Genomic DNA, 27,745 nt, shown 5'->3' on the forward strand with positions numbered 1-27,745 from the left:
CTGCATCAAGAGCTCCTGGCTTTTCTTCCGTTTCTTCTTGGCAGGTCTGCCAGCCCCGCAGCCACTTCCTCCTGTGGAGCAGGTACTCCCCAACCCTGGGCCTGGAGGGCGGGGTGAGGGGAAGAGCGGAAGGTGGGGAGTAGGGAGAGGCTGAGACTTGCTGGGGGTCATCTGGGTGTGAGGGCTAGATCCCCAAACAACCCAAACCCAAGACACCAACCAGAGCTGTAATCAGAACCTAAATTCCTCTACCACCCTAAATCTTCCCCAGTGCAGAGCCCAGTCCCAATCCTAACCCTACCCTGTGTGGGCCCCAGTTCCTGTTCCAATCTCATGTCACTTGCATGGTCACCCCAACCATCATAATCCCAGCCCCAACCCCGTCACCCTCATCCTAACCCAGTTCTGCCTTATCCTAACTTCACCTGTCACCCTTGTCCCAGACACCTTTCTCACTTCCATGACAAACCTAATCCCAGCCCAGATTCCATTCCAAATCCCAACCATCACCCCCCATCTCAGTCCAAGCTCAGCCCAGCCTTAATCTCCTCTGTTCTCCCACTCCATCCATCCATCACTTTATCTGCCTGCGAGAGGGACCCTCAGTACTGTCTGTCGCAACTCAGGGAGGGGTGACTCCAGTTGGGGGCATTTAGAGCCAGTTTAAGGAATGAAATGTGAAATTTCTAATGTTGCCGTCAAAAGCCCCTCTATATTATACATGAATTCTGTGGCTAGCAGAATTAATGTTGGACCTGTGTTTGGGGCTTTCCTTTATTTTGAAAATAAGCTACTCCTGGAACTGCCCGCCTGTACCCTGACTTCCTATCTTAAGCCAGGGGCCTCCAGCTGGCCTTATCACCCTGTGTCCCTCCTTTTACAGCTCAAGAGGGAAGTTGGGGAGAAGCCCTGGTGTCAGGAAAGAGAAACCGAATCCTGCCTATAGCAAAACTTCCTGGCCCTTTCTTCCTGGTCAGAATTGGCCTCTGGGATCAGAGGTCAGTGCTTTGGAGCCCCCCAGTCTGCCCTTCCAAGATGTCCCAAGGCATTTGATCTTATATGCAGCCAACATGGGTGCCATCCAATCTGCCACATGACAGTTCTGGGGATTTAAAACCCTGCCTTAGGACCACCCAAGACTTGGAGACCCAGGATGAAGGCAGTGCTGTCCAAAAGAGTCATTGTCCAAGGGAAGGTTTTCTTCAGAGTGGCAGAACTCCTTGTCCTCCAGTACATTCATGGCCCCCTGTCCAGGACTGAAAAGTTTCCTCTACCACCAGGGGCACTAGATGCTCACCAGCCCCAACCCAAGCTCAGGGGGCTCCTTCCCCTCCATACCAACCTTTCAAACAGGGATGAGGGTCTCTCTTTCTGGGGTTGTCCCTGCTCTCCCCCCCCCACCCCGGGACAGTTTTCTGGGTCAAGGCTAGTTTTGGGGATGGACCAGCTGATCTGGTCTTCAATGGGAATGACCCCTTTAGGGCTAAGCTAAGCACTGGTGACATCTGCAGAATGTGATCTAAGTGGGTCTAGAAAGGTCCTCCTACATGCTCCATATGTCCAAACCCACCATTCCTCTGTGAAGTTCAGAGTTATCCATTCTAGGACCCCAAATGGAAAGAACTAGGCAGCTGGGGATGTTACCTGCAGCAAGCCAAGGAATCTGCCCTGATTTCAGCTGACTAGACTCAGCCGTCCACCTGTATTAGAATAAGCTGCTTCTACGCAGTTTGATAAAACACCATTAAATTCATTTTTCCTTTTTATATCATGTGCTGTTTTCCTATGTGGGCAGATGGCCAAGTCCAACCTGCTGGATCCAGGTAGTTTCCTTGGCTCGGCTGCCAGTAACAGGAACAACATGGACATAGCTTGCTAATGTCCCCTGCTGCAGAGAAATGCCCCTGACACTCTGCATAGGTCTGGGCCCCAAGGCCACACATACCCCAATGTGCCCAACAGGTTGTTTTTTCAACTTCGGGCCTCAGAGTCCCATTGGGGCCCATCTCCAATACAGGCTGCAGGGTTGTCTTCCCAGAAGGGAAGCAGGCCTAGGAGTGCCAAAAACTGAGGATGAGCTGCTAGGCCAGTGCAAATGACCAGATCTGTCTGCTGGAGCAGCCCCAGGAAAGGCCTGGGTCCCTGGGGGAGCAGAGTTCCTGACCTGCCCATGCCCTTTGCTGTGCTCCCTTCCAGGACATCCCTTCTGCCTTCTGCACTGAGCTGAGTACTGCTTGGGCATCCTGATGGCAGCTCAGGCCTGGTCCAGGCCTGGTCCAAGCCTGGGTATCTGCTCAGCCCTCCCCAGGTGTGCCCCTGGACATAGCAGAGTCAGCAGCACATAACCCATGAGGCAGATGGACTCGGGGGCTGGGAGAGGTCATGAGTTTCCTGTCCCCATGTCCAGCCTCCTCAGGCTCTTCTGTCACTTTGCAGAGTCAGCAGGAGCCAGGAAGAATTGCAAAGTTGACAGCAGTGTATATGATAAAATATACATAATATAAAACTTAGTCATTGAGTGTACAATTCAGTGGCATTAAGTACAATGTTGTGTAACTATCACAACTATCTTTTTCTAGAACTTTCTCATCATCCACAAGAGAGACTCATTACCTATTAAATACTAATTACCCATTCCTTCCTCCCCTTAGTCCCTGGTAAACTCTATTTCATTTTCTGCTTCTACGAATTTGTGTTTTCTAGAATTTCATGTAAGCAGAACTATATAATATTTGTCCTTTAGTGTCTGGTTGATTTCACGCAACATAACGATTTCAAGTTTCACATGTGTTGTAACAAATGTCAGAATTTCATTCCTTCTTACGATAGATTAATATTTCATTGTATGCACACACCACATTTTGTTTATGCATTCTTCTGTTGATGGGCACTTGGGAAGTTTCCACCTTTCGACTCTTGTACATAATGCCACTATAAACTTTGGTGTACAAGTACTGATTTGAACCTCTGTTTTTAATACTTTTTTGGATACATGCCTAGGAATGGAGTTGCTGGGCCACATCATAACTCCAAACTGTTTTCCATACCACTAAATTCCCAGCAAACAATAATGCACAAGGAGCCTGGCCCTTTGGTGCGCCCCTATAATCCCAGCAGCTTGGGAAGCTGAGGCAGGAGGATCGTAAATTCAAAGCCAGCCTCAGCAAATTAGTGAGACACTTAGCAATTCAGTGAGACCCTGTCTCTAAATAAAATATAAAAAGGGCTGGGGATGTTGCTCAGTGGTTAAATACCCCTGGGTTCAATCTCTGGTACCAAAAAAAAAAAAAAAAAGGACAAGTGTACCAACTTCTTCACATCTTCACATACTCATCAACATTTTTCATTTTCTACTTTCTTTCTTTGTTCATTGATAGCCATTCTAAATGGATGTGAAGTGGTAGCTCATTGTGGTTTTGGTTTGCATTTCTTTAATGGCTAATGATGAACATTTTTCCCTGTGTTTATTGACTGTGTGCTTATTTTCATTAGAGAAATATCTATTCAAGTCATTTGTCTATTTTCTGAGGTAGTTTTTTTTTTTTTCTTTTGAGTTGTAAGAATTCTTATGTAGCCTGGATATTAATCCCTGAAATGATTTGCAAATTTTCTCCCAATCTTTTTGTTTGTTTGTTTTTACTCTATGGATATGCCTTTTGATACACAGAATTTTTTCTTTTTCTTTATTTTTTTCTTCTTTTTGTCTTTTTTGAGACAGAATCTTGCTATGTTGTCTAGGTTGAGCTCAAACTCCTCAGCTCAAGTGATCTTCCTGCCTCAGCCTTCCAGGTAGTGGGGACAATAGCCATGATGCCCACCTCAAAATTTTTTCATTTTGATAAGGGTCAAAGTTGTCCATTTTTTTCTTTCTTCCTCTCTCTCTCTCTCTCTCTCTCTTCTTCCTCCTTCCCTTTTTTCCTTTCTCTCTTTTTGTTTTGAGATGGAGGTCTTGCTATGTTGCCCTGGATGGCCTTGAACTCACGATCCTCTTGCCTCAGCCTCCAGAGGAACTTGGGATTAAAGGCACATAGCATTATGCCAGTTTCTGTTTCCTTTCCTGTGTTTTTGATGACATGCTCAAGGAAGCATTGCCTGATCTAAAGCCATGAAGATTTTCACCCATGTTATCCTCTAAGAGTTTTAGAGCTTCAGTAGTTTCTGCTCTCTCTCCCCTTTGGATTTAACATCCATTGTACTCCATGGTGTTCCTTCCCCACCAGAGGCACTCCATGGCATGGGGTGCCTTCTTGTGCACAGTATACAGTAGGCATTTAACTCATACTTATGGGATATGTTGTAGGCCTTTGTACAACCTGTCACACCTAGACTTGCTCTGTCACCTCCCTGCCTCTACTCTGACCCACAGCCCTCTCTCACCAACTGAGGGGAACCCTGGTGTGCCTGGGGGGCTCTGTACTGCTGGGGCTCATATAGCCTCAGTCCTAGGTTTTCCAAAATGGAGGCCACCAAGAACAAGGCAAACACAGAGAGAGCGCTGGGGTGACTCCAAAGACTCCAAAGGAGAAGTTCCAGTGTAAAGTCCCATGTGTGCTGCACCTTGAAGGCAGAATAAGGTTTCAGCAGGCAAAGACCATTTATGGTAGAGACAGAGCTGGGTAGCTAGGGAGCTGCTGAGCAGAAAGACTGGCCCCACAGTGGGTTGGTGGGGACAGGGAATGGGATGGAGAGGGAGCAAGAAAGGGGTCCTTTCACATCTCACTGACAGTTGGGAGCCATAGAAGGGTTTTGAACAGAGGAGTGATTCTTAAAAGCAGCATTTAGGCTAAATTTAATCAAACCCCATTATGACCTGTAGCTGGTAAGGCTGGTGACAGGGAGAAAACTCTCAAGTGGAAAACAACAACAACAACAACAACAACAAACCACTGTCATTCTCACTGGGTGCCCTGAACCTCTTTGGGCTCCAGTTCCTGTTAATTTGGGTAGCATGGATGGGGCAGGGGAGTAGGGGAGGAGGGAGAAACAGCTGCTCAGTTGCCAGTGACTGCCTTGGTTTTTGAGGGGCGGGGAAAAGCAGAACTTGAGTTTGGGCCAAGGGGAGCAGAAAGCTTTCTTGGACACACCACCCAGTGAGGGCATTTCTGTGCAGAGCCTGGACAGGAAACGTGGGCTCCTGGCTCCCTGCTGGGGGCTACCCTAGACATCCTTAGGAACACGGTCCTCTCCCTAGGTTGGCCAGCTCAGTGGGTGGAGACACAGGGCTGGACCCCCAGTGCCTGGGGTAGCCCTAGGAGGCTTCTGCACGCTCGGCCACTCTGTGTATCACCTCTTAGGCACTGGAACCCACCTGAGGACCTGCTATGGGCTTCCTGCTCTGGCTGCTCCTTCTGGTCTCATTCTTCCCACCAGGTAAGCTTATGTCCCAGGACCCAGCCTCAGAAGATCCAGCCCTCTGCAGATTGGATATGCCTTGGTCAGGTTTGGCTGCTGAGGTCAAGAGGGGTCAGAGGCAGGCAATGGCAGGATGCTGAGCAGGAGGCCAAGTTTCCTCTTGAAGCCACCCTGCCAGGCCTCTGAGCAGCCCCCAGGGGACATCCGTATGGTACCCCTAGGACATTGAGCTAGCCTGAGCTAGGGGTGCGCTGTGAGGGTAGGGCAGGGCATGGTTTTTGGGATTTACCTGAGGCACCTTTTCTGGGGTGAATGGCAGGGCATGTGGTATCCCAAGGCTGTATCACCCTCCCGTATGTCTCTCTCCCACCCTCTCACCAGGCCACACCTCATGGGGTGTCTCTAGTCCCAAGACTGTGCAGGGAGTGAAGGGGTCTTGCCTGCTCATCCCCTGCATCTTCAGCTTCCCTGCCACCGTGGAAGTGCCCGATGGCATCACAGCCATCTGGTACTATGAATACTCGGGCCAGCGGCAGGTGGTGACCCACTCTGCGAATCCCACACTGGTGGAGGCACGGTTCCGCGGCCGCGCCCAGCTGCTGGGGAATATGCAACACAAAGTCTGCAACCTTTTGCTGAAGGACCTGCGGCCTGAGGACTCAGGCACCTACAACTTCCGCTTTGAGATCAGTGATACCAACCGCTGGGTTGATGTCAGAGGCACCTCGGTCTCTGTGACAGGTGAGGAATGGGGAATCTTGCTACTGCCTGGAAAGAACTTCCAAGCTGCTTCTAGACCCACTGGCTCATAGCATCAGACTTTGTCCTAAACCTCACCCTGGTCCCTTCTCAACCTCAATTCCAGCCCCCCTGCCTGGAGGGTCCCCCAGTCTGAGCCCCAGCAAACCTGTGCATTCACTAAAGTGGGGCTGGAGGTTGAAAGTAGCCTCACTTTGCCATTAAGTCCCCTGATCAGGTCTCCCCTTTCAGCTGGGGCTTCCAGGGCAAGAGGTGTCAGGTGTGGCAAAGGGGAGTCCTGAGCACACCTGTCTTTGTCCTCAGAGAAGCCCAGTGAGCCCATCATTGCCTCCCCCATGGAGCTGCGAGAGGGCATGGAAGTGAACTTCAACTGCTCCACACCCTACTCGTGCCTGGAGAAGCCAGTCAGCCTGACATGGCAGGGCCAGGACCCCACTCGCTCTGTCACCTCCAGCTTCCAGAAGCTTGAGCCCACCGGCGTCGGCCACCTGGAGACCCTTCACACGGTCCTGTCATGGCAGGACCATGACCGGACACTGCTCTGCGAGGTCTCAGTGTCCAGTTTCAGGAGTCAGCGCAAGATTCGCCTCCAAGTGCAGTGTGAGTGTGCGAGGGGTCCTGCCCTCGTTACTGAGCACCCTGTCCGTGGCTCCCCAATGGAGAGAGGGGAACAGCGACTGTGTCCCTGAGGCAAAACCAGGCATACAGTCAGGGCAGCGCCGATGAAGAGGGAGTGTTATGCTCTGAGAGCCAAGTTGAATGGCTCTGTTCCAACTCTGTTGGCTTCAAAGGGTCAATCCTCAAGGCCAGAGAAGGGGAGACACAAAAGGTCAAGGAATAGGTAAGCCTCCAAGTAGTTTTGGGGGTTGGTGACAAGTGCCCCCTCCCTAGGTTGGCGACAAGTACCCTCTCTGGAGGAGCTGGTAAGATGGAGTCTACACTTTTTCTGCTTTAAGCTGCACATGGTCACAATGACCAGGGTATCACTGGGGCCTGGGCCGAGTCAATGGGGAGAAAGCCCCGGTTTCCATTGGTTATGCTTCATCCCATCTCAATAAAATGGGGCAGCTGTTCTAGAACAATTACTATCTACAGGCACCAGTCTGCTGGCCTCCATCCACTAGATGAATAAACACTGGGCTAGCCACTTGTTTCCCATCTGTTTTCTCATCTGCTTAGTAGAGCTAATGATTCCTCATTCCTATCTCAGAATTGAATGGAAATAAGGGGCTGGGGGTGTGGCTCCGTGGTAGAGCGCTTGCCTAGCACGATTGAGGCCCTGGGTTCAATTCTCAGCACCACATATAAATAAAAAAAAATAAATAAATAATAAAGGTACAATTCCTTTGTGTCCAACTACAACTAAAAAATATTTTTTTAAAAAATGAAAGGAGTTGACACAGGTGAGGTAGTTAGAAGAGTGTTGGACACTTAGAAATATTAGCTTTTATTCGCATGTTTACGTAGAAAGAGGCCTTGGCACAAGATTTAAAGAAATGTAGTTTCTTAGTATTGCCAGTTCCTTCCTTACAAACCCTTTGGCCCCTGCCATTAAGTGGCTGGTCCCTAACCAACAACCACCACAGGCCACTAAAGCAAGCAAAGTGGTGCCCGTGACCTTGTTCATGCAGCTCACCCCCTGAAGCAGAAAACCACAGAAGGCTGCACAAGCTGGACGCCAGGCCAAGCATCGCATTATCAGAGCCTCAGTGGAAAAGGAAGGGGGCAGGAACCTGTCTGGGGTAGGGGAGGACAGGACGGAGGAACTCTTGGGACTGATGTTTGCTCTGAATGCAAAGAGCAGAGTTTTGAAAGGAAACGAGGGGTGTGGTACCCCCTCCCTTACCCCACACCTGCATCATGACTTGCAGATGCCCCTAAAGGCGTGGAGGTCCTCCTCAGCCCCGCGGGGCGGAACATCCTTCCAGGTGATCTGGTCACATTCACCTGCCAAGTGAACAGCAGCTACCCTGGGATCAGTTCCGTGCAGTGGTTCAAGGACGGGGAGCTCCTGAAAGCCACCGGTCGTGTGCTACAGTTGTCCCAGGCAGCCTGGAGCGACGCGGGAGTCTACACCTGCCAAGCTGAGAATAGCGTTGGTTCTTTAGTCTCACCCCCAGTCAGCCTCCATGTGTTCAGTGAGTCCTGGGTGAGGCTGGATCTAGCCAGAGGGGGGGCGGGGGCTCCAGGCCATGGGACTGAGGAGAGCCGAGCCAGGGCAGAGCCAGAGGCTGGCATAGCTCTGTGCCTCTGGGATGTAGGTGTGGATCCCAGCTCTGCCTCACTGGGGGACACATGACAGAGTGGGATGTCCAGAGGACCCCCGTCAATAAGACAGAGATGCAGGGCAATTCCAAGAGGCTTCCCTACATGGCGGGGGTGGGGGTGGGGGGGTGCAGTGGAATCCACAGAGATTGAAGCTGATTGGCTGCCATCTGGAACTCTGAGGGGTTGGGGCTCAAGTTGTCTGGGAGTCCCTCTAGTGTGCCCTATGCTTCCCTCATAGTGGCTGAGGTCAAGGTGAGCCCAGCAGGCCCCATCCTGGAGAATCAGACTGTAACACTGTCCTGCGGCACTCCTAAAGAGGCGCCCAGTGAGCTCCGCTACAGCTGGTACAAGAACAATGTCCTGTTGGAGGAAGCGCACACCTCCACCCTTCAGCTGCCCTCAGCCACCAGGGCCGACACTGGCTTCTACTTCTGCGAGGTGCAGAACACCCAGGGCAGCGAGCGCTCTGGCCCTGTCAGTGTGGTGGTCAAACGTAAGTGGCCAGGGTGGGGTGGCACTGGTACTGCCAGAGCAGAGCCTGAGGGTGGAGCCCCTGGGGGAGGCTTGGGGTCGCTGGCATGGGGCTCTGAGGCCACAGCTCACATACCAGTTCTGCACACTTTGACTTTGGAAAGGCTTGGACCTCTCTGGGCCTCAGTTTCCTCCTACTTTTAAAAAGACTTATTTGGAAATAAGTTCAAATTTATGAAGAGTAGCAAAAATGGTAGAAAGAATTATATATCTTTAACCTAGCATCCCCACTTACTAACATTTTAGATGTTACTTTATCCTTTTCTCTCTCTATGTGCATGCGCACACACACTTACACATATGTGCAAAATATGTGTACTGATATGTTCATATGTATACACACATTTACTCTCTTTGTAAACACATATGCCCTCCCCATGTACATGCACAATGCACATATGTGTTATTTATCCACCTTCAAACAAGTGCTCCTCGATTTATGATGGGGCTACATCTCAAACCTTTTGTCAATTGAAAATATCAAAATCAAGAATCTACTGAACAGTGTAGCTTAGCTTCACCAACCTTCAACCTACATGCTCAAAACAAATTAAACTACAGGTGGGCAAATGCATCTAACACAAAGCCTACTTTATAATATAAAGTGTTGACTAGTTCTTGGGACTTATGGAATGCTGAATCACCAAAATGCTGGCCACAGGGCATATAGTAGGGTGTCAGTAGCTTCCCCTCACGGTCTTGGGACTCACTGGGGGCTGCACTGCCCAACAACACGTGTGAGAAAGAATCATACCACGAAATTGCTAGCCTGGGAATGGATCAAAATTCAAAATTCAAAGTGCAGTTTTTAATGGATGTGTATCATTTTCACACTGTTATAAAGTCGGACTAATTGTAAATTGAGGACCATCTTGATTCACATCGTTACAGTTGCAGACATGATGTCTCTTTTCCCCTAACTTCCTCAAGTGAGTATTTCCTAAGATCAATCCCTTACATAGCCCTAGTACAAAGATCACACTCAGGATGTGTGACATTGATCCAAGATGATTATTTAACCTATAGTCCATATCCAAATTTTAGCAATTGACTCCACAATGTCTTTTAGAACAAAAGTTTTTTTGGGAGGGTGGGTTCTGGGGATTGAACTCAGAGGCACTTAACCACTGAGCCACATCCTCAGCCCTATTTTGTATTTTATTTTAGAGACGGGGTCTCACTGAGTTGCTTAGCACCTCACTGTTGCTGAGGCTGGCTTTTTTTTCTTTTTTCTTTTTTTTTTAAGTTTTTTTAAGTTGTAGATGGACCATGACTTTATTTTATCTATTTATTTTTATGTGGATTGAACCCAGTGCCCCACATGTGCCAGATAAGTGTTCTACCACTGAGCTACAACCCCAGCCTTGGCTTTGTTTTTATTTTTAATTTTTTATTTATTTGTTCTTTTTAGTTATACATGACAGCAGAATGTATTTTGACATATCATACATCCATGGAGTATAACTTCCCATTCTTTTTAAAAAATTTTATTTACTTATTCATTTTATAGTAGAATGCATTTTGACATACTGTACACATATGGAGAACAACTTTTCATTCCTCTGGTGGTACGTGGTGTAATCATACATGTATTTTGGGTAATAATGTCACTACAGTAGTATAATCATACATGTATATAGGGTAATAATGTCTCTCATTCTCACTCCCCTCTACCCAAACCAAAGTTCCTTCATTCTTTCCTATCCCCCCACCTCACTATGGATCAGCATCTGCTTATCAGAGGAAACGTTTGGCTTTTGTTTTTTTGGAATTGGTTTTTTTCATTTAGCATGATATTCTCTAGTTTCATTCATTTACCTGCAAATGCCATAATTTCATTCTTCTTTGAGGCTGAGTAATGTTTTATTGTTTAACTTTACCACATTTTCTTCATCCATTCATCTGTTGAAGGGCATCTAGATTGGTTCCATAGTTTAGCTTTTGTGAATTGAGGTGCTATAAACAATGATGTGGCTATGTCGCTGTAGTATGCTGATTTTAAGTCCTTTAGGTATAACCTGAGGAGTGGGATAGCTGGGTCAAATGGTGGTTCCATTTCACTTCTTCTGAGGAATCTCCATTCTGCTTTCCATATTGGTTGCACCACTTTGCAGTCCCACCAGCAATGTATGAGTGTGCCTTTTCCCCACATCCTTGCCAACATTTATTATTGCTTATATTCTTGATAACTGCCATTCTGGCTGGAGTGAGATGAAATCTCAGTGTAGTTTTGATTTGCATTTCTCTAATTGCTAGAGATGATGAACATTTTTTCATGTTTGCTGATTGATTGTATTTCTTCTTTTGTGAAGTGTCAGTTCAGTTCAGTTCCTTAGCCCATTTAAATTAAAACAAAATTTATTTGTTTTGTTTCGTTTTGGTGTTAAGTTTTTTGAGTTCTTTACATATCCTGGAGATTAGTACTTTATCTGATGTGTGTGTGGTAAAGATTTTTTCCCATTCTGTAGGCTCTCTCATCATGTTAGTGATTGTTTCCTTTGCTGAGAAGAAGCTTTTTAGTTGAATCCATTCCATTTATTGATTCTTGATTTTACTTTTTGCACTTTAGGAGTCTTGTTCAGGAAGTCAGGTCCTAAGCCAACATGATGAAGATTTGGACCTACTATTTCTTCTTATTACGTGTAGGGTCTCTGTTGTAGTGTCTAAATCTTCGATCCACTTTGAGTTGATTTTGTGCAGGGTGAGAGATAGGGGTTTAATTTCATTTTGCTACATATAGATTTCCAATTTTCCCAGCACCGTTTGTTGAATAGGCTATCTTTTCTCCAATTTATGTTTTTTGGCGCCTTTGTCTAGTATGAGATAACCATATTTATGTGGGTTTGTATCTGTGTCTTGTATTTTGTGGTCTACATGTCTAGTTTGGTACAAATGCCATGTTGTTGTTTTGTTATTATTGCTCTGTAGCATAGTATAAGGTCTGGTAATGCAGTGTTTCCTGCTTCAGTCTTCTTGCTAAGGACTCCTGAGGCTGGCTTTGAACTCATGATCCCCTGCCTCAGCCTCCTGAGCTGCTGGGATTACAGGTGTGCATTATTGTGCTCAGCAGCACATTTTTTTTTCTGGTCCAAGATCTGGGTACACACATTGCATTTGGTTGTCATACATATCTCTTTATTCTTCTGTTGTGTCTCTCTGGGACAGTTCCTCAGTCTTTCTTAATTTTTCCTGACATTGAAGCTTAAAGAGCATAGGTCAGTTGTTCTGTGCTATTCCTCAATTTGCATTTATGTGACTCAAATAGCCTAAGACTCTGAGCTTGGGCAGGAAGGTTGCAGGGGTGATGCTGTGTCAACCCTGGTGCATCCTATTGGGAGGCATCTATCTGGTGTCAGTTTGTTCCATGCTGGTAATGTCCCTGTTGATGGCTTGGTTAAGGTGCTGTCCACCATCTGGTCTTTACCATTTTTTTTCATCTTTAATGTGGGGCCCCATCTCTGCTTGTAATTTTGCCATGAGGACCGACTGGGACAACAGAGTGATTTGCCTGGCCCAGGAGCAAAAGTGCATTTGACAGGTGCTCAGGAGCTTCTGGGGTTGCCCTCTGTCCCTGGGCACTATGGGGCAACAGGGTGCAGGGTCATAGGTTATAACAGGGCATCTCCATCTGAGGATGACAGGTCCTCCTCTGGTCTCCACACAGACCCACCCCTTACTCCAGACCTGACCGCCTTCCTGGAGACACAGGCCGGGCTCATGGGAATCCTTCACTGCTCCGTGGTCAGTGAGCCTGTGGCCACACTGGTGCTGTCACATGGTGGCCTCATCTTGGCCTCCAGCTCTGAGGAGAGGGATTACAGCCCACGCTTCAGTATCTCCTCTGCTCCTAACTCCCTGCGCCTGGAGATCCGAGACCTGCAACAAGCTGACAGTGGAGAGTATGAGTGCTCAGCCACCAACTCTCTTGGAAATTCGACCTCCACCTTGGACTTCCATGCCAATGGTAACACGGGCACAGATTGCAGGGGAGTGGATAGGGGAAACCCCCCCAAAGGAGGCATGCTCTGACCTCTTCCCTTTAAAAGTCCAGGTGACTCAACGGAGAGGCTGAACTAGTTGGTTAGGTCATATTAAAGATCTGAGCTATCTGGTCATTCTAACCTCAGAAGTTCCTAGAAGCCAAGGCAAAACGGGAAATGTGGCAATGCACATCATTACTTTTGCAGATTATACTTGGACTCTGAACTTGGAGGGTCCTTTATAAACATTCGTTTATTTTTTATTTGTTAAACTTTTGGGCCAGGCTCTCTGCTAAGAGTCAGATGCAGGAAGTAAGGTCTTCCAACTGCTGCCCTTCCCTTCTGAGGCTATGGAAGATGTAGCCAATCCATCCAGCTAAGCTTTTGACAGGAACCTGGGCTCTAGCTCAGAGACCTTCTCAACTGTGCTGCAGTGGATCTGAATTAGCATCAAGGCCAAATCCTCCTGATCCACCACAAAGCTCAGACCTGCCCACAGTCATGTGGGGTGAGGAGAAACCTACAGGGTTTCCTATGGCAGGTGACATGGAGGGTGGGGACCTCGCAGCCTCTTTAAGCCTCTTTTCTCCCCCTCCTGCCAGTGGCCCGCCTCATCATCCGTCCAGCAGCCAAGGTGGTGGAGGGGCAGGCGGTGACTCTGAGCTGCAGGAGCGGCCTGAGTCCGACTCTGGACACCCGTGTCTCCTGGTACCTCAATGGAGTCCTGTTTCACGAGGGACCCAGCAGCAACTTCCTGCTTCCTGCTGCCTCCAGCCGCGATGCCGGCTCTTACCACTGTCGGGCCCAGGACAGCCACAGCACCAGCAGCCCCTCCTTGCCTGTCGTCCTCACCGTGCTCTGTGAGCAGCCTTGCCACCAGCCACTGCCTACTGGGGGAGGGTCAGCCCACTGGGACTGCCAGCTGTCCCCACATCCTGCAGGCTCTCCTGGCCCAGTCCTCCTCTGGGGTCTACATCAGGAGGGTGGTCACAGGCCTGGCCACAGTGGCCCTGGCCACCCAGCGCTGGGGAAATGAGCCAGGGCTTCCTCTGCTCCCTGAGTTCTGCCCTCCAATCCCAGTCCCTCTGTCCCTAAGTCTCAGTGCCACCATGGCCCCATATCCAAACTGCCTGCAGGTGACTCAGGGATGCCGAACTCCTATACATGTGCACATACGCCAGAGGCTGAGCCCTCCCCGATTCCTGGAGAGTCTCCTCCCTCAGTGCTCCTCACCAGCCCCTCTGCACCCTCCCAAGGGAGCATGCTCCATATTATCCAGAGGGGCTGAGTCATGTGTAGAGCATGCTTAAGTTCCAGAAAGTCTCCCCTGACAGTGTGCACAGGGGCATTGTCTCAGGGCTTGTGGTGAGGGCAGCTGCCTCATCGGGGGTTTTCTGAGTGAGATCATGTGGTGGACTTGACTGCTAGGTGTCTTTTGACCATCTCTCTTGAGAAACCTTTAGAAAGAGGCTTTTGAAGGCATTATGCAGTATCACAAGAGCTGGCTTTGAGGTCAGAGAGACAGGCAGGTAGGGCCCTGGGGCAAGCTCAATGGAACCGAGAGCAAGGCTCCAAGGGACTGCTATGAGGGTGCTGGGCTCAGGAGCAGATGGGATTTCTGTAGAGTAGCCTCTAGCTCATGTGGCATCTTTGCTGCAACTAACAAATGGCTCTCCTTCTAGGAAGACTCAATACAGTACCCGGGCACAGGTGAGAGCCAGGAGCATGGGCTGAATCCCACCCATCCTGGTCTGGTTACCTTTGTGCAGTGCACAACTGCACAGCTGTTTGTGGTCAATCTAGGGACATGCCTTTTTTCAGTGTGTCCTGGGAGCCTAGCCAGCCTGTGGCCCTGGGATGAGTGGCCATGTTCTTCCTCCCCACAGACCCCCCACGCCAGCCCCTGTTCACCGCCCAGCTGGATCTCAATGCTGCCGGAGCTGGGGCTGAACGGCTTGGTGTCCTCCTGTGCCGGGTGGAAAGTGATCCTCCTGCTCAGCTAAGGCTGCTCCACAAGGACCATGTTGTGACTAGTTCTCTGTCACCAGCCGGTGGCTGCAGCACCTGTGGGGGCTGCTCCCAGCGTGCAAAAGTCACCAAAGCCCCCAACTCGCTACGTGTGGAGATTCGCAATCCAGTGGTGGAGGACGAGGGCTTGTACCTGTGTGAGGCCAGCAATGCCCTGGGCAACTCCTCAGCCTCGGCCATCTTCAATGCCCAGGGTGAGTGGGTGCAGGGGACCGGTGGGCTGGGGGCTAGGGGCTGGAGCTCCTGCCTCTGCCTCTCCTGTTCTGGGGAGGGCTGATCAGGCGAAAACACCCCTGTTCAGCAGTGGGAGGCAAAGCTGCTCCCAGTGACAGAGTGGGGTCCCCTGGGTGTCTTTTGACTATCTGTCTTGGGAAACCTCCACACTGAGGGAAACCAAAGCTTCAGATCCTTCCTATGCTCAGTTTTGGTCAGGGACAGATTTGGAACTGTGAGGCTGATCTCTGAGCAAAGGACAGTAGGGCTGTCTTGTTCTTTCTCCTCTACTATGCCCCCTCTCTGGCCTGGGTCTCCATGTCCTCTAGTACCTGCTTCTCATGGCTCTCCCATGAGCTCTTCTGCTGTCTTCCCTACACTGTGGGCAGCCCAAGGGGTCTCCTTCCCTCCCTGCCCCAGGCCCCTGGGTTGGGCAGGGGGTAGTCATAGTGGGGTCTGTCTCTCATGAGCCCATGCTGCCTGCTGTCCAGCCACAGTCCTGGTCATCACACCATCCAACACGCTTTGGGAGGGCTCAGAGGCCAACCTGACTTGCAATGTGAGCCAGGAAGCCACAGGCAGCCCTGCCAACTTCTCCTGGTTTCGGAATGGGGCACTGTGGGCCCAGGGCCCCCTGGAAACTCTGAGATTGCTGCCCGTGTCCAGAACCGATGCCGCCCTCTACGCCTGTCGCCTCCTCATGGAGGATGGTGCCCAGCTCTCTGCTCCTGTGATCCTGAGTGTGCTCTGTGAGTTCTGGCCAAGGGCAACTGGGGATTGGAGGGTGGAGGAGCTCAGGGGCACAAAGGGCTCGGGAGGTAAGAGCCTGGACTGGCCATGGGCTACCTTGGGCTTGGGCTGTGCGTGTGCAGTGAGAAGGGGCCAAGGCGTGGCACTTGGAATGTGGTGAGATGAGCTGCAGTATCGTGAGTTCTCCCTATTCTTGCAGATCCCCCAGACCCACCAAAGCTGTCGGCCCTCCTGGACGTGGGCCAGGGCCACATGGCTCTGTTCGTTTGCACTGTGGACAGTCGTCCCGTGGCTCAGTTAGCCCTATTCCATGGAGAGCACCTCCTGGCTAGCAGTCTGGGACCTCAGCTGCCATCCCATGGCAGGCTGCAGGCCAAGGCCATGGCCAACTCCCTACAGCTAGAGATTCGAGAACTGGGTCTTAGAGATTCTGGAAGCTACCGCTGTGAGGCCACAAATATTCTTGGATCAGCCAACACCTCACTCTTCTTCCAGGTCCGAGGTGAGTGTCAGTGCTCTCATGGTGTGAAAGACATTGAAGCCCAGGGAAGCTACTTAGGTCAGACTTGGGGCTGGGGTGCCATCAATTTTGTCAGAAATGTGAGTCTTTTGGCATTGGTTAGGGGACAGTTTCCAACCAGTCAGCAGAATGCCTCCTGCTAGATTTTTGTTGTTTGTACCAAGGATTGAACTCAAGGCTGCACCCCCAGTTCTTTTTGAGACAGAATCTTACTAAGTTGCTGAGGCTGGCGTCAAATTGCAATCCTCCTACCTCAGTCTCCTTAATAGCTGGGATTGCGGGTATGTGCATCCATGCCTGACTTCCACTAGATATTTTCACTTGTAATAACTATAGCAACCACTAGGAGGCAGCAACAATTGCACGAGATGGTTTGCTTGGTTCCAGCACTTTGTGGCATAACTTATTTTGTAACACTATAATTCTGTTACATAGTAGGTAGTCTCATACAAAACTGAATGTGTATGTATATTATGTATATATGCACATATATATGTGTATATTCTTTCTTATACATATTTATATTCTTCATTCATATTCATATATACATATTTATATAATATGTATATATATATATATATATATATATATATATATATGTATATATTCTCTACAAAAATTATCCCTAAGCAAATAAACAAAAAAGGAAAGATATTGTCTGCAAAGCAAAGGCCAAAGAAAAATAAACTTTTCTTTTCCCACAGTGACAAGCAAAAGCAATTTGGGGGCATTGCTTTGGATATTGGTTCTGTGTATATTTTCTTACTTATTATACCCATTTCACAGGTAGAGAAATTGAGGGTCAGAATTTTAGGAGCTTGCTCATGGGCACATGATTCTGCTAACTCTGGACCAACTTGGTTCTGGTCCTGGTATGGCCTGTGCTCTCAGTTACCATCCCAGCTGTCCCTCCTCCCCACCTCCACCCTGGTCTCCTGCTCCAGAGCCAGGGGGTATCAAGAAGCTGACCTTTGCTCACTGCCCAATACCTGGACTCTTTTGCCTGGAGCCTGAGTGCAGGACTGGGCTGGAGAGGGCTAGAAAGTACTCAAGGTCACACAGCTGCCAACCTCCCTTCAAGTCCTGGGCCACCCACATAGTCCCATTCACAGTCAATCAATAGCCCTTGCCATGACCTAACCCCCTCCTATTTCAGTGCTTCATGGGTCAATGCAACATTTGTCAAGAGCTAACACATATAGGTGCTAAACCTGGTGATGGGGTTACAGGTCACACAAGCCTGGTTCCCATAAAGCCTACTCACTGGTAGGCAAGATTGATTGACAGAGCAAAACCATAACTCCAGGTGGTGGGTGGTGAAAAACCAGGGTGGAGTCTATGCAGGCAAGTTGGGCAGGAAAGGCAGAGATGGAGCTAAAAGTGGACCCTGGATATAGGGGCGGGGTTTTGCAATCCTGGGCAGAGACACATACAGTCCCAGACTGCAGGAGGGATGTTGGCAAGCCCCCACCTGTCCTTGGTTTCTCTTTGCAGGAGCCTGGGTCCAGGTCTCACCATCGCCTGAGCTTCAGGAGGGCCAGGCTGTGGTCCTGAGCTGCCAGGTGCCCACGGGGGTCCCTGAAGGGACCTTATACCACTGGTATCGAGATGGCCAGCTCCTCCCGGAGTCGAACTCTGCCACACTCCGTTTTGCAGCCATAACTCTGAAGCAAGCTGGGGCCTACCATTGCCAAGCTCAGGCCCCAGGCTCAGCAACCACCAGCCTGGCCACTCCAGTCAGCCTCCATGTGTCCTGTAAGAGTGTTTTCCCATTCACATGTGGGGGAGAGGATGCATTTCCTGGTCCTGGACTCTGCCACCATGACAGAGCCCTGGATGAGGGACCCTGGGCCACACCCTGACCATTCCCCACCTGGTGTAGACACTCCACGACAAGCCACACTTACCACCCTGATGGACACAGGCCCAGGGCGACTGGGTCTTCTCCTGTGCCGTGTGGACAGTGACCCTCCAGCACAGCTTCAGCTGCTTCATGGGGACCGCCTTGTGGCCTCCACCCTACAAGGTGTGACAGAACCTGCAAGCAACTCTCCTCGGCTGCAGGTGGCTGTGGCCCCCAATACACTGCGCCTGGAGATTCACAATGTAGTGCTGGAGGATGAGGGTGTCTACACCTGTGAGGCCACCAACTCTTTAGGCCGGGCCTCTGCCTCAGCCAACTTCGATGCCCAGGGTCAGTGTGTGTGTGTGTGTGTGTGTGTGTGTGTGTGTGTGCGCACGCGCGCATAGGTCTCATAGAAGAGGGGAGAGAAGGTGGGAGAGGACCCTAGAAGCCTGGGAGCATAAGGACAGCCTCCATTCCCATGCTGCCTAAGCCCAGTGGTCTTCAGGCTTAGGTTTCCCAGAAGAGCCTTTTTAAAACAGGATTTTTCTTGGATGCCCCAGTAGATAAAACTAATCAGGGGAAACCACCATAGTGTAGGGTTCATGGTGTTCACCCCATTTGCCTTCTACCAGGGGCAGGGAGGGGCTTGGGACCTTCTAGGACTCTGCAGAGCTCCATTTGGGACCATCCAAGAAACAGTGAGCCATTTCCTAAGCTCAGCCTCAAGACCTGCACAGCCTCAAGATGCTCACTGGTGTCCTCTGCCCTCCCTCTCTCCCCAGCTGTGAGTGTGCAGGTGTGGCCCAAGGCCGTGGTGCAGGAGGGGCAGCAGGTGAACCTGACCTGCCTTGTATGGGCCGCCAGCCTGACCCAGCTCACCTACACGTGGTACCAGGATGGGCAGCAGCGCCGCGGTGCCCGTTCCATCTCCTTGCCCAATGTCACGGTCACAGATGCTGCCTCCTATCGCTGTGGTGTAGGGCTCCCTGGCCAGCCACCCCACCTCTCCAGACCTGCCACCCTGGACATCCTCTGTGAGTCTGGTTGGGTGCAGGGTGGGGTTGAAAGGAACGACAGCAGCTCACAGGGATCAGGGAATGGCCAGAGTGTCACAGGCATTTAGCCCAAGGACTCAGCTCCCAGCCAGCTGATGGAGCACTGGACAAGGGGCATTAGAGCTGGGGGCAGTAGACACAGATCTTTTCAGGGCAGAGGAGTAGCACCCAAATTGGATAATTAGAGGGCCCATGGGGTGGGGAGCCAGGGCCCTCCTCAGTCCCTATGCACTTTAAAACTGGCCTCTGTAAGACTTTCATCTAAATTTGTATGCCCTCCGGGTCTCTACAGATGCGCCCCGCAGCCTGCGTCTGACCTACCTCCTAGAGAGCCGCGGTGGGCAGCTGGCTCTGATACTGTGCACTGTGGACAGCCGCCCACCTGCCCAAATGATCCTCAGCCATGCGGGTCGCCTCCTGACCTCTTCAACTGCTACCTCTGTCCCAAACACCTTGCGCCTGGAACTACAGGAGCCACAGCTGAGTGATGAGGGGCTCTACAGCTGCTCTGCCCACAGCCCCCTCGGCCAGGCCAACACATCCCTGGAGCTGCGGCTAGAGGGTGGGTGGGGGCCAGGTGGGGGGCCACAGGGGTGGGAATCAGCTGTGGTGTCTGGCTGGCCCCAACAGACCCTGACCTTCTCGTCTCAGGTGTACGGGTGACACTCACTCCCTCGGCTACTGTATCTGAGGGGGACCCTATCACAGTGACATGTGAGGACACCGCAGCCCGCCCACCCAGCCTCTATACCTGGTACCACAATGGCCGTTGGCTGCAGGAGGGGCCAGGCACCTCACTTGAGTTCCCGGTGGCCACAAGGGCTCACGCAGGTGCCTACTCCTGCCAGGTGCAGGATGCCCAGGGCACACGCAGCTCCCGGCCTGCAGCCTTGAAAGTCCTCTGTGAGTGAGGGAGGCTGGTTGGGGCTGCCTGGGATGAGGGTGGTGGGAGGTGCTTCTGGGCTCAGTGAGGGAGGGCACGGGACTGCAATGGGCTCAGGAATGGGCATTTGGAGAAACAAGGACAAAGGTTATAAGAAAAGACACCCTATGGCCTTACAAACCCTGCCTGGAGGACTCTGCCTACAGGACTCCTGAGATGTTTCTTCTAGAAAGTGACCATTTGTCCAGAGGCTTCTGCCTCAACAGCATCAGGCAGGTGGTCAATGGGTAGTGCATAGGCAACACTCCCACCTGTGCCCTGCCCCACCCCTAGATGCCCCTCGAGATGCCGTCCTGTCCTCCTTCCGTGACTCAAGGGCCAGACCCATGACCGTGATGCAGTGCACTGTGGACAGCGAACCTCCTGCCGAGCTGACCCTGTCCCACAATGGCAAAGTGTTAGCTACCAGCAATGGGCTCCATGACTCAGCACCGAGGCAGGGCCATGTGCAGGTGGCCCGCAATGCACTACGGCTGCAGGTGCAAGATGTGCATGCAGGTGATGACGACACCTATGTTTGCACAGCCCGCAACTTGCTGGGCTCCGTCAGCACTAGTGGGAAGCTGCAGGCAGAAGGTGAGTAAGAAAGGAGAGGCAAGAAGGGAGATTGGGCTTGGGGTTCAGGCACTGAGGCCAGAGTCCATGTGAGGGGCTGGGATTTCCACTAGAGGGGACTGTCCTGAAGGTGTATGAGAGAGCACTGCCCTGAGAAGTCTATTCTGTTGGAGAAGGTTGCCCATTCTGGTGGTGAAGACACAGCAAGGGGGAGGTGTTGCGAAGCCCAAGGGAAGTGGCGATGGAGAGGCGATAACCCCACCCTCCCAATCTGGGGTGGGGGTCCCAGATCTGCCCTGGAAAAGCCTGGAGCAGGGAGAGAGACAGCCTTACCCTCAGATTGGGGTGGAGATCCTCATCTCTCAGGCGGCCTGTCTGTAAGGGAGGCACAGTCCTGTCCTGGGAGCCCCAGAGTACGGATGTGGGACAGCCCTCTTCTTGCCCTCCATGTGAAGGGAGAGGCAGTCCCATCTTGCAAGGCACAGATCCCAAGACAGATTGAGACCTCCCTGCAATGCCCAGAGGCAGGTACAACTCACTGACCACCTTCCATCCTTGGCCTGCAGGTGTGCGTGTGGTAGCTGAGCCAGGCTTGGATGTGCCTGAGGGTGCAGCACTGAACTTGAGCTGCCACCTCCCTGGTGGCCCTGGGCTTGTGAGCAATGCCACCTTCACATGGTTCTGGAATGGCCGACCACTACACACGGAGCCTGTGTCCACTCTCACTTTCACCCACGTGGCCCGTGCCCAGGCTGGGCTGTACCACTGCTTGGCCGACCTCCCCTCTGGGGCCACCACCTCTGCTCCAGTCATGCTCCGTGTGCTCTGTAAGTGTGAACTCTCTTCCACCAGCCTTGGTCTCCCCACATCCTCCATGACCCTCAGGTCCTCCTCCTCTGCTGCCTGCCAAGAGTAAAGGCTTTACAGGAATGGAATCCTGGGTTCTGCTGTCAACTGGTTGTATGCTCTTGTGCATTTGTCATGGTTTCCTCTTTTGTAAAATGGGGAATACATCTTCTTGGGAGAAATACAGGAGATAAAGCATTCTGAGTGCCTGGCATACAGGAGGCCTTTGTCAGCCTTGGTCTCCTGCTCCAGTCTTCCCTAGCACCCATGCTGCAGCAGTCAGCTATCGCTATGTAACAAGTTACCTCTGCAGCAGTCAGCTATTACTATGTAACAAGCTACCCCAAGCTCACAATTCTATGGGTCAAAAATTTGGGCTAGGCTCAGTTGGGATCTCACTGCATGTGGCTGCCATTGTTTAGTGGCTCCACTGAGGCTGGATTGTCTAAGATGGTCTCATTCTTATGGCTGTGTTTGGGCTACATGTGCTCAGCAGGCTGGCCTGGGCTTCCCACATGGTTGCATTTCAGGAAGCAGAATGGAAGTTTCAAGACTTCTTGAGGTCTATCTCTAAAGTCCCTCAATGTCGTTTTTGCTTTAATTGGTTGAAGTGAGTTACAGAGTCAAAAAGTGAGGAAATAGGCTTTATCCCTTCATGGGAGGGGTACCAGACAAGCTGCATGGGTGCAGGAAGGGTGGAATTTGTAGTCATTTTCTACAATCACCATACTCTTTTTCTCCCTACAGACCCTCCCAAGGTGCCCACCATGACAGTCTTTGTGGAGCCTGAGGGTGGCCTCCAGGGTATCCTGGACTGCCAAGTGGACAGTGAGCCCTTTGCCAGCCTGACCCTTCACCTTGGCAGCCGACTGGTGGCCTCCAGCAAGCCTCAGGGAGCTCCCACTGAGCCACACATCCATGTCTCGGCCTCCCCCAATGCCCTAAGGGTGGACATCAAGGAACTGCGGCCCAGTGACCAGGGGGAATACGTGTGCTCTGCCTCCAATGCCTTGGGTTCTGCCTCTGCCTCCACCTACTTTGGGGTCAGAGGTGAGGAGAGGGGGCTCCCAGGCCACTTTGCACAAAGGCATAGATCTCAGGTCCAAAGGTTGTCTTCCCTGAGTCTGTTTGTCTGCCATAAGACTATCTTTGTAGTCTAAAAGATTGCTTAGAGTGCTCTTGCATTGCATGGGGGTGGGTGCTTGGAAATGAAGGAAAAGTTAGAATAGAAGTCTTCATCTTGGGTGAGCCAAGGTGTTGGGAGGGAGCACTGGGGGCCATGAGCCACAGCTGTCCCCTGAGGACCTCCTCCATGTTCCAGCCCTGCACCGGCTACATGTGTTCCAGTGGCTCCTGTGGGTCCTGGGGCTGCTATTGGGCTGCCTGTGCCTGCTGTTGGGCCTGGGGGCCTGCTACAACTGGAGGTGGGTCTAGAGAGAGGGTGGGCCGCCTTTCTATGCCCTTTTCCTCCAACATTGCCCCATATCCTTTAGGGGAACCTTCCTCTTCCCAAATTCACAAGCCACATACTTCCCAGCCCACCTCTTCCAAATTTGGGAATCCCTTCCAGAGTTGCTTCTCCATCCATCTTTCTGTAGCTTTCTTACTTTTCTTTTCCCTTCCCTGTTTGGGCTACAGAACGGGCCAGGGAGGGAAAAAAAAGATAAGGTATCCCATGGTGCACAGGGCTTCCCCTGCTCTGTATAGTGGGCAGTCTTGGGCCAGCATGTGGGTGGGGAGGGAGGTTGAGGGCAGGTGGTAGGGAGCAGGGAGCCTCTCTGACTCCATTCCTGCCTGTAGGAGGAGGCGTTTTCATAAACTGAACGTGGGCGAGAATTCTGTGGAGATGGCTCCTCAGAAAGACACTACGCAGGTAATCACTCAGTCAACACACAGCCACATGCAGACCTGAGGCCTGGCTACCCATAGTGCCTGGCTGGCATCTAGAGGCTGCACTTATCGATAAGATGGTGCCTGGGACCAGGTGGTGGAATTTGTGGTCATTTCCTACAATCATGGGGAGTTGGGAAGGGAACTGGCATCACTTGGAAGATGGGGAGAGCAAGATTCTGAGGCTGAGAGCAGCCACTGGGTGTTTGCTGGGGGACTGGCTCCCTGATTCTGGTAGATTTTTTGGTCTTAGCATCACCCACACTTCCGAGATGTTTTGACTTTTAATTTGAGGTCTTTCTTCCCCACTCCTGAGCCTGCCTGTTACCTGATCAAGGGTGAAAGTCTGTTTCCCCTCCACTGGGATGTGCCTCTTCTCCTGATCACCCATCTGGTGTCAGTTTTAGTCATTCAAAACTCCTACCAATTCCCTTGGGACTCTTACCAAGGGCTGGGGGCTGAGGGCTGGAGGTAGGGGGATGGCCCTCCTGTGCACCCAGAGTCCTGTGACCAGGATTTTCTTTGTGAGAAGCTCATTGATCCTGATGCAGCCACACGTGGAACTTCATCCTGTTCTCTGCCCCTGAGCTGACCAGTGGCATTACCTGCCCTCAGGAAGAGGAGGTTGCTGGCATCTGTGATGACTCCAGAAATGTGAAGGAGGCGGCGTTGGGTCTTACCTACCTCTGTGCAAACAGCGCAGTGACATCTGACTTTCTATGACTGGCTCCAAGCCTCTCACCCCCAAGAAAAATGGGTGGTAAGAGGAGATGGTGAAACCCAGTCTACCCTGGGAGGGTGTGGCCTCTGAGGGATCCTGAAAAGAACTGAGCTGGTCCTGTTGTCCCCTTCTCTCTCTGTCTCTAACTTTTCTCTGGGTCTCTTCTTGTCTCTCCATTTCTCTTCCGAAGGAGGCACTGTTTCTTCATATCTTTCTTCTCAAAGCCCACCCTGGACTTTTTGGATGGATTAGAATAGTATCTGAGACCTCATAGAGTTGCCAAGAAACTTTGTACCAGGCAGAATACAACTCAGGCTTCTCTTATAAGAGATCAAATACAATGACATCAACATGATAGAATTTTGTTTTTCTCTTGCCTACTAGTCTGGGTATGCTATGGTGGTATAAAGTGTTGGGGCTCAAGATACTTCTATTTTACTTTCCTCCATCAAAGGTGGTCTTTGATTGTGAGGTTCACTATGGCCCCACCATGTCTACAGCCCTCCAGTGAGAAGAGAAAGAGTGGAAACGGAAAGCACTTGTCAATCAAACCCAGAAGTAGCATATGTCAGTTGCACTCCCTTCCCATTGGCTGGAATTTAGTCATGTGGTCACTGAAAGCTGCAAGGAAGATTGGGCAATGGAGTTTTTATTCTGAGTCCAAAGTACATTTGGAACTTCTATTTCCAAAGAACTTCCAACTAATGAGCATTCCCGGGACTTTTGACATTGATGGGAATGCTGGCAGCAGACCAGTTCTGTCTTGGTGACCCCAGCCATTCTGGTTATGGGCTTCCTGAAGGAGGTTGTCCCTCTCAGGACTTAGGACTGAGGAAATCAAGGTTTGGTGGTCCCTATGGTGAGGGCATGCCAGGCTGTGAGGGTGCCTGAGCAGACATCTTTGTATGAGATCTAGCCCCTGGAAAAGAGGTGCCTCCACCCAACCCCAGGGGCCGGGCCCTGCTTAACTGGCTCTCTCAAGCACGAGGAGCAGACACAGATGTCATCAGCGTCATTGTTGCTGGCATCCCTCTCCTTGACTGAGTGAGCTCCTGTCCTTTTCCTGTGGGCCTGTGTACCATGTTGAAGGGAATGAGGGTTGCCACGAAGGAATAAAGTGCTCCTGGGAAATTAGGAACTGGGGGGAGCCAGTTCTCAGGTGACTAGTGATCCTCCCTTGTAGCCTGGTAGCCGAGAGTGGGAGAAGTAAAGGGACTGATCTGGGCCTATGACTTGGGATAGGAAGCATGGTAAATAGGGAGGCATTGGCATAGGGGTTAACAGTTGGGAAGAAATTGTGTGCCAGGCAAGCTTTGTGCAGCTGATGTTTCACGCACCCTTATTCCAGACCCCATTTCTTCGTGCCCGATTGTCACACTCTTCCTGGGAGCCTGTCCAGTACATCCTTTTGATAAACTTCCATCCTATGATGCAACTGGAGTGAGTTTCTTATAACTCAAAACTTCTGGGCTAGAACACAGAGGATTCCAACGTTGGTGGGTTTTATTCTTGGAGAATATTTGCAGAGGTGGCCAGGGAGTGCGTATCACATGACATCAAATGCCTTCTGCTGAAGCGATCTGTGTCCCTCCCTGCTCCTTGTGGCTCTGGTTATGTGTTGTTCACCCCCAGTAACCAGCACAGTGACTGGCATCATTTCTTCTGAATTGTTGTCAAGTAGGAGGGTGGAAAGAATGGGCTAAATCCAGAGGTGGGAGAGGAAGAGATAAAGCCAAATGCAGCCAGATGTTTGGGAGCTGTCTTAGGGAAGAGAGAGAGAGAGAGAGAGAGAGAGAGAGAGAGGAGAACCACAGATGGCAGCAGGAGGAGTGCCTACTGGGGTGTTTGGGGACATGTAACATGTCTTCATTTGCTTCTATGTCCCTCCAAGAGATGTACGTCCACCTTGGATTGGAAAGTGCTCAGAGGGTTCAGTTGGTTCCATTCAGGGATCTGAAGCCCCCCTTAGTCTTTTGAAATAAACTTGTAATTGAAGTGTAACATACACACGGAAAAATGCACACAGTATCAGTGCATACAGCTCCACAACTTTCCAAAAGTGGACACACCCATGCCACCAGTGTCAGATCAAGAAACAGAACATCACCCGCACCACAGAATCCTTCCACAGCCCCTCCCAATTGTACTTCCCAGGGGCAGCTACTATCTTGATTTCTACCATCATAAATTTGATTTGCCTATTTTTGAACTTTATATAAATGATATCATAGAGTGTGTATGACAACTTTGGAAAACAGTTTGAAAATATCTATTTAGGCTAATCCTATCCCTCCCATGACCTTAGCATTTCTCCCCTGGGTATTTACTCAAGAAAACGAGGGCTTATGTGACCATGAGACTCGTACTAGAACGTTCACAGAAACGCTACTCTTGGCCAGAAATTAAAAACAGTGAATGCTCAACAGCAGTGGAAGGGCTAAAAACAATTGTGTTATGTTCACACAATGGAATATTATAACAGTGAGCAGGAGCTACAGCTGCAGAAAACAAATGGGCGACGCTCTCAAACAATGTTCAGTGGAAGGAGCCAGATGCTACGAGCACAGGTTGTATGTGCTAATCAGTTTAGTCTCTGTGACCAAAATACCTGAGAAAACCAATTTAGATCCCAGTGGCTCAGGAGGCTGAGGCAGGAGGATTGCAAGTTCAAAGCCAGCCTCAGTAATTTAACAAGGCCCTAAGCAACTTAGCGAGACCCTGTCTCAAAATAAAAAATAAAAAAAGGGCTGGGGATGTGGCTCAGTGTTTAAATGCCCCTGGATTAAATCCCCAGTATAAACAAAACAAAACAAACAGACAAACAAACATAAAAAGAACAAAACAAAACTTAGAGGAGGAAAGATTTATTTTGGCTCATGGTTTCAGTCCATGGTTAGTATTATGGTGTCCCCCTAAAGCTCAGATGTGAGACAATGCAAGAATTTTCAGAGGTGAAGTGATAAGATTATGAAAGGTATAACTGGATGAACTGGGCAGTCATTGTAGGTAAGTGAGGGCAGCAGGAGGGAGTAGGTCACTTGAGGGTATGCCTTTGGGGTTCGTATTTTGGCCTCGGTGTGCAGAGCTCTCTGCTTCCTAGTTGCCACATCCTGAGCTGCTCTCCCTGCCATGCCCTTTCATCAAGGTGTTCTGCCTCCACCTCTGGTGCAGAGGTACACAGAGTCAGTCAACCATGGACCGAACCTTGGAAACCATGAGCCAAAATAAACTTTTCCTCCTTTAAGGTTGTTCTTGCTAAGTCTTTTGGTCACAACGATGCAAAACTAGAACATCACTAGACGTTCTGGTCACTAGAACAGCTGGCTAGCTCCATTGCTTTGACCCTGAGGCAAAGTGGACATCATGACAAAAGGGTGTGGCCAAGGAAAGCTGCTCAGCTCCTGGCCGCCAGGAAGCAGAGAGAGGGGAAGGAGCCAGGGACAAGATAGTTTCCCAGGGCACACCCTCAAGGACTCACTGCTTCAACT

The 27,745-nt window shown here is 50.6% G+C and overlaps 1 protein-coding gene across 1 annotated transcript; it reads left to right on the forward strand.

Moving 5' to 3' along the window:
• On the forward strand, positions 1-24,803 carry Siglec1 (sialic acid binding Ig like lectin 1). The gene is made up of 23 exons (XM_076848982.2): positions 1-82; positions 884-998; positions 5,295-5,370; positions 5,734-6,093; positions 6,415-6,711; positions 7,983-8,249; positions 8,618-8,872; positions 12,575-12,874; positions 13,493-13,750; positions 14,777-15,112; positions 15,623-15,880; positions 16,081-16,383; positions 17,896-18,156; positions 18,284-18,595; positions 19,030-19,281; positions 19,595-19,864; positions 19,954-20,205; positions 20,519-20,821; positions 21,367-21,627; positions 22,394-22,696; positions 22,968-23,070; positions 23,447-23,519; positions 24,069-24,803. Exons 3-23 carry the CDS (start codon positions 5,322-5,324, stop codon positions 24,126-24,128), a joined length of 5,133 nt encoding a protein of 1,710 aa, XP_076705097.2. The 5' UTR covers positions 1-82; positions 884-998; positions 5,295-5,321; the 3' UTR covers positions 24,129-24,803.
• Positions 24,804-27,745: the final 2,942 nt, after the last annotated feature.

The sequence above is a fragment of the Callospermophilus lateralis genome, chromosome 3 (genome assembly GCF_048772815.1).
Source record: "Callospermophilus lateralis isolate mCalLat2 chromosome 3, mCalLat2.hap1, whole genome shotgun sequence".
Lineage (NCBI taxonomy): Eukaryota > Metazoa > Chordata > Mammalia > Rodentia > Sciuridae > Callospermophilus > Callospermophilus lateralis.

Coding starts and splice junctions, on each gene's coding strand:
- Siglec1 (XM_076848982.2), top strand. CDS start 5,322: ATGGGCTTCCTGCTCTGGCTGCTCCTTCTGGTCTCATTCTTCCCACCA. Junction 12,875..13,492: donor CTTGGACTTCCATGCCAATG/GTAACACGGGCA, acceptor CCCTCCTGCCAG/TGGCCCGCCTCATCATCCGT. Junction 18,596..19,029: donor AGCCAACTTCGATGCCCAGG/GTCAGTGTGTGT, acceptor CTCTCTCCCCAG/CTGTGAGTGTGCAGGTGTGG.